This window comes from Juglans microcarpa x Juglans regia, chromosome 4S, assembly GCF_004785595.1.
Source record: "Juglans microcarpa x Juglans regia isolate MS1-56 chromosome 4S, Jm3101_v1.0, whole genome shotgun sequence".
Taxonomy (NCBI): Eukaryota; Viridiplantae; Streptophyta; class Magnoliopsida; order Fagales; family Juglandaceae; genus Juglans; species Juglans microcarpa x Juglans regia.
Window position 1 is genome coordinate 12,878,149 of NC_054601.1, and position 6,195 is coordinate 12,884,343.

A 6,195-nucleotide genomic window follows, 5' to 3' on the forward strand; every position below is an offset into this window, starting at 1 on the left:
TCGATGACATGAACTTCTAGTACTACTTGATGTCAATGGCACTTGAAGTGCCTGATCATTTCTTTAATTAAAAAGGGAAGAATGAGATTAAATATTATGAATATTTATAAAAAAAGGATTTAATCAACTGCAATATATAGTTACATCTATAAAATTAACTAAAAGATTAACTTTATAATTAATGAGCTTAATCATATGTCGATCATTATTTCTTTAATTATTCACATATATAGTTAAGGTGGAACATTACTAGCTCTCTCTCTCTCTCTCTATATATATATATACATATATATAGCATATTATATATATATACATATAAATATAGCAATATATCAGATTAATTTCATGGTTCTAGTAATTACAATGTATCAATTAACATGCATCGATCCCCTGCATGCAGCTCAATCTTCATTTCTTCCCAATTTATCTCCCTCTACTTTGAAGTAGAGGCTCATATAATATATTTTTTTTCTGCTCTTCTTTTTTCAGACATAGACATCTATTTTCCCAAGCCAAAAAAGTGGCAAATCTTTACGTACGTGCGTATCACAGCATATATATATAAGTACTGCTCATACAGTACTGGAGGGACAAATCGAATTAAGCCAATTCATGATGAGAACGGAAACCAGCGAGCTCTCCAAGTTCGTCAACCTCCTTCGCCAATTCTTCCACCTTTTCCACAATCTCCATCAATATGAACACAAAGGTTGCCATCGCGAGTCCACCATCCTGATATTCATGATCGATATCTTGATGATCTACCTTGCAATTAGTTGAGACCGAGCTTATCTCTGCTCTCGTTGACTTTAACTTTGGCACTATCGACGTCCCTGCATGGCATTTTCTCATTTTTGAAATACTCTCTCCAAGCTCTCTTAGACTCCATGTTAGTATCGATCCAACTGCCTCGCATGGCTCTTTGATTCTTTCTCTCTGAGCTGTTGGTGGCTAGATAATGAAACAATTCAGACGAAATAAGCCGATTAATTATTTTTTAATGATCTTCGCAAAAGTTCTAATTAAGTAACAACAAAACTTATATTGCTTTCAGTTCTGTTTAACAGGTAGATCAGATGCAGTATTTTAATGGGCAATGAATGCATGGTAAGAGTTAATAGAGAAGAACTGATCATGTCCAGTACCTGTCTTGGGGATTGAAGACAGCCTTTCAATGAAAGGATAGTTGCTGCCAACTCTCTCAGATGTTCTCCAATCTGCAAATATTTTATCCAAGGATAGTATAGCCCGAATTTTCCATGCCATGGTTCCCATTTTGCGAAATTTGCCTGAAATAAATTGCTACGGCATGAGCATGCATGGCTTCTTTTCGATCCCTTATAACTAAAGCTAATAATTGCTTTAACAGTGAATTTCATGGTCTTTCAGAGGATACTAATTAATATTACTTATTAAAATTAAAACAAATGTAAATGATTAAATCTCTCTCTTCTAATCAGTTTAAACTTTTGATATAAATAGTGATTTCATATATATAATATTAGGACAGAGATTATGAATTCGAATTTTGACTCTACTCTATATCCTATTTAATTAAATATATATTCTACGTGATGGCCGGGACCACTTATTAAGAAGTAGTCTAGCCCATTATATATACGTGTAAATGAGTATTAAGAAAAATATAAATGACTAAATCTACAGCTTGTTTAAACTTTTAAGACAACAGATGATCATTTCAGACTTGATGTATAGTTTATCAAATATAGGTAGTTATAAGAAGAAAAGCATAATACCAGTGACTCATCCTTAGATTTGGAATTCAAGATGGATTTGCATCTATTAAAATTTGCTATAGGCTGGTTTTCCTTTTCGTTGGTGAAAGTAGTAGCATTAATGTATTCCTCCAGGCATCCTGCAACAGACAGCTAGGTATCATAAGTTAACTAGCTAGCATGCATGCAGAATGTATATATATATATATATATATATATATATATATATATATATATATAGTACTCCCAGTTCTATTTGAATAATTAGCATATATATATATAAGATAATTAAAGAAGGTTACGACGTACGTACGTACGTACCTTCAATAGAGTGAGCGAGGTGTTCAAAGTTGGAGGCAATAGAGTCATGAAGTTCATCGCTAGCCCAGACAGGGAAGACAAGCAAGCTTATAAAAATGCAGGTGACAAAGCCCATACCAATTGTGGAGAGACGTTCACGTGCTAATCTCATGACCTTTTCAGCACGTATCCCAGATACCACTACTAGACTGAAGGTGAGGATGAATATCATTGCCCCGTAGTCATATCTTTTCTTAATGTTTGGAACCTGTCTCACGTACGTTGCAACTGCAGCTGCATGTAATTCATTTTTACCATCATTAATTAATCATCATCACAACCGTACGTACATGATCATGTGTTAAATATTGAACTTCCAATATTAACATTCTTCTACCTAATTTATAAGCACGATTATATATATATATATATATATGTATGTATGTATGTATGTATGTATGTATGTATACATAAAGCTCTTGGCAAAAATATACGATACATGAGTACGTACGTACGACGTTGCATGTGTTGCAACATAAATAAATATAAATATAAAAAACCATATATATATATATATAATAATTATAATATTGCAAGCATGTTATAAAGTGACGAGGCTTGCCCTATAGCTATGAGAGCAGTACAAATTTATAAATTATGTGGTAATTAATTAAGTTTCTGTAGTATATATGAAATAAATGAATAGATTATGTGAATACTGACAAAAATTAATTTAAACGCACTTATACTGCCGGCCAGATTAATTGGGAATTAGGTATATATATAATATATGGTGCTGATTTATAATTTAATATTAATATGTGCCTGCCATCATGATACTTACGAGGACCATATAATATATATGATATTTAAGCTATTAATTAATTTCTTAATTATAAATTACAGGATATTCAACTTTGATCTTGAAAATCAAAAGACAGAATAATTGCAGTAATTTGCAACTTCAGCATCGCACCAATATCGATCAACTAATAAGATTGTTTCTTTTTCCTTAAATATATTGGCAAAGGCATCATCATGTCAGCAGATGAGCTAAAATATTGTTAAGAAAAGAACAATTAATAAATATTAAAGCTTCAAATTTGATCGATCGAAACAAAGCAATTAAGAAAACGTCTTTGATCTTTGTGAACAAATGATTTCCAAGAATATTATATATATATATATATATATATATATATATATATATATATATTAAGTCTTACCAAAGATGAAAACAGAAGCGCCAACGACAATGGCGTTGCCAATTCCACCAACTTCTTGAGCTAAAGCTGCAGCTAAACACCCCAGTCCGCCTCCTAATATAGTTCCAATTCCACGGTTCAAGCCCTTGCTGAGTGTAGCACCTGCCATGCATGCATGCATATCATGAATAATATCATCATCCGTAATATCACAAGTAGCAGAGAAAATGAAATTAAGTACTACAGTTTACATGCATGCATGCATGATGATCAGTAAGTAGTACAATTTACATGCATGAATACAATTAAACAAACCTAGTACCTGCAAAGAACTCAAAGATGACCACAACAGTCATAATAGCCCACATGGCATTTTCTCCAACTTGACTAAAAAGAGGATCCAGGAGGTAGAGAAATGAAACCAAAACCAGCGCTATTCCAACCTTGAAACTGTGAATCAGTTTTCTCATGTCCTGCTTATTTGTCTTTTCTCTAAGATCGGATATAATAGGAGGAACACATGAAACTTGGAGTCTATTCTTTTGACCTGATGATCTCAGATAGGAAAAAATGGGAAGAAGAGAAAATTGAAACTTCTTCTTCATCTCTTGATCATCATCAGGCCCAGCTACCCTCTGATTATCTCCATCTGAGATAGATATTACAGTACTCGAGCCCATCGGTACTGAATATTCTCTCTTTATTTCTTTCCCTAGCTCTTGGCCTGACTTGAACTTCCACTTCCTTTTGAGCAGTAAGGGTTGGAGAGAAGCCGTATATATACACACACACACAGAGTAATCCATGAAATGTGAAAAGTGGGAAGAAAATATCAATATTGGGTCGAAGACCTAAGTGGAACAGGCCCTATGTACTCCACGAATTATAAATTCAAGGATTAAATTAAGATTCGAGAAAATCATGAAAAAAGGAAACACAAAAAAACACCACTTTTTAGTCGTAGTTTGTGCCTTTTATCCCAATGTGCACACATTATTAATTTGAACTTAGTGACCATAGTGGAACACGTATGCTTGTACGGCACGAATTAAACAGTATACATATATACATATATATATATATATTGTGGAGGTAGCATATATAGTCCAATGAGTAATGATACATAGAGTCGTGGAGTGCGTAAGTGCCGTGCAGTCGTTTTAAAAAAGAGTTGAGTCCTCCTCTATTAAAAAATTAATTTTTTTATATGGTTCCTGTACTTTTTCATTTTTTTTAAAATGATTGCACGACGCTTATGCACTCACAATTACAACTATCATTTCTCATAATCCAACACCTCTGATCTATGCATTGCGCACCGTAAACTCATCCATCTGCGCTGCGGATGATCAGAGATACTTCACCCTATATTCTCATGTTGACGTTACATATCGATCTTTATTGCCAGTAGAGAGACCATCCCCCGACAAAACTTTGCTAATTTTCACCAAGCTCTTTAATTTCCAATTATCTCAGTTTTCACGTTAGTACTGCTAGTGTCAATGACGTCGTGCGGAGTTCAACAGGCCATCATTCATTTAAGACCGTTCCTTGCATCATATCTCTGCTTCTATTGCATATGCTTAATTGGATGCATATATATGGATCATATATATATATATATATATATATATATATACCTCTTAATAATATATATTTTGATCAGAAAGTATAGAAATGTTTGGTTAATAATTATACAGAAATTATATAAAATACTAAATTTATAAATTAATGTAAATTGATTTGGTACATTATATTACAATTTTTTTTTTATTGTAACATAAATCTAACGCCTCACATTAAATTATAGAGTTTTGTTACATATAATCATTTTTACGTACTCATTGCGCATTTTACTAATGTGATTGGTCAAAATAATTATTTTATATTAAAAAAAAAGATACAACCAATCACATTAATAGAGTACACAAAAGAATACGCAAAAATAACTGCACATAAAATTTTTGTAAACTATATTATTAAGTTGTAGAGTTTTCTTTCGTAAAACTCTTTTGCAGTACTGCGTATACGATATTGAAACCACGGCAGATATTATGCATTCATTATATATATATATATATATATATATATATATATATATATATTTATATAATAATGTTTATCCCGTAAATCAAGGTGGTAATTAAGAAATGAGTCAAATTAGATTCAAATTAGGAAGAGATGAATGGTGGAAGAGGCCGAGACATGATCATTGGCTGGCAGACTGACAAGATTAATTAAAAAATAACAATATATATATATATATATATATATATATATATATATATAATCCAATCTGTGAGCTCAAAAGGCAAGCCTGATAACCATCTTATAGTATATAGATCATTACTTTAATTAATTGAATGCCTAAATATAATACATAAAGATACAGAGAAGATCATTACACGTATCCAAAAGATTCATCAAAACAAATTATAGTTTCAGATAGTATCAGAAATGTTTTAAGAAATATTAATTAAAGAACGTCGATACCACCCGATCCTCGGCCCTAATAGTGGTCTATGAAAAAGGATTAGTTAATTAGAAAATGATGATACCAACTCCTCCCATCTAATTAATATATAGTGCCCTCTGTCGCATTGCGCCACTATCTTTTTGTCTGTTAACGTGATCACCTAATTGGGCGCTATATATTTCTCTAATTAATACATGAACTCCTCCTTGTAATACATAGAGAAATGATTTAGTTACAAAAAGATTACACAAAATTAAATTTATAAAGTGACGTGACTTGATGTGTTACGTCAGTTAGCTAGATGATTGTAAAGTTATTTTTATCGTAAAGTACTAGATTTAACAAATCACATGAAATCACGTCAGTTTATAAGTTTACATTTACATGTATAATCCCTTGTATTTGTAACACTTTCATATGTATATATATAAGCTTAAGTTTTTTAAAAATAATTTCATGTTATATAATGGACTGGAAA

General features: G+C 31.8%; 1 protein-coding gene across 1 annotated transcript; it reads right to left on the reverse strand.

Annotated features, from left to right (window-relative positions):
* Positions 1-228: 228 nt before the first annotated feature.
* LOC121263262 (aluminum-activated malate transporter 2-like) lies at positions 229-3,975 on the reverse strand. The gene is made up of 6 exons (XM_041166062.1): positions 3,564-3,975; positions 3,263-3,403; positions 2,058-2,330; positions 1,758-1,876; positions 1,146-1,289; positions 229-951 (listed from the first exon to the last, which is right to left on the reverse strand). The coding sequence occupies exons 1-6, from the start codon at positions 3,919-3,921 to the stop codon at positions 601-603; spliced, it is 1,386 nt and encodes a 461-aa protein (XP_041021996.1). The 5' UTR covers positions 3,922-3,975; the 3' UTR covers positions 229-600.
* Between the last annotated feature and the right edge of the window lie 2,220 nt (positions 3,976-6,195).

Bases quoted from the DNA above. Each gene is read 5' to 3' on its own strand.
- LOC121263262 (XM_041166062.1), bottom strand. From the start codon at position 3,921: ATGGGCTCGAGTACTGTAATATCTATCTCAGATGGAGATAATCAGAGG. The intron at 2,331-3,262 runs GTAAGACTTAAT...AATTACATGCAG, and splicing joins CGCTTCTGTTTTCATCTTTG to CTGCAGTTGCAACGTACGTG. The intron at 952-1,145 runs GTACTGGACATG...TTCATTATCTAG, and splicing joins GTCTTCAATCCCCAAGACAG to CCACCAACAGCTCAGAGAGA.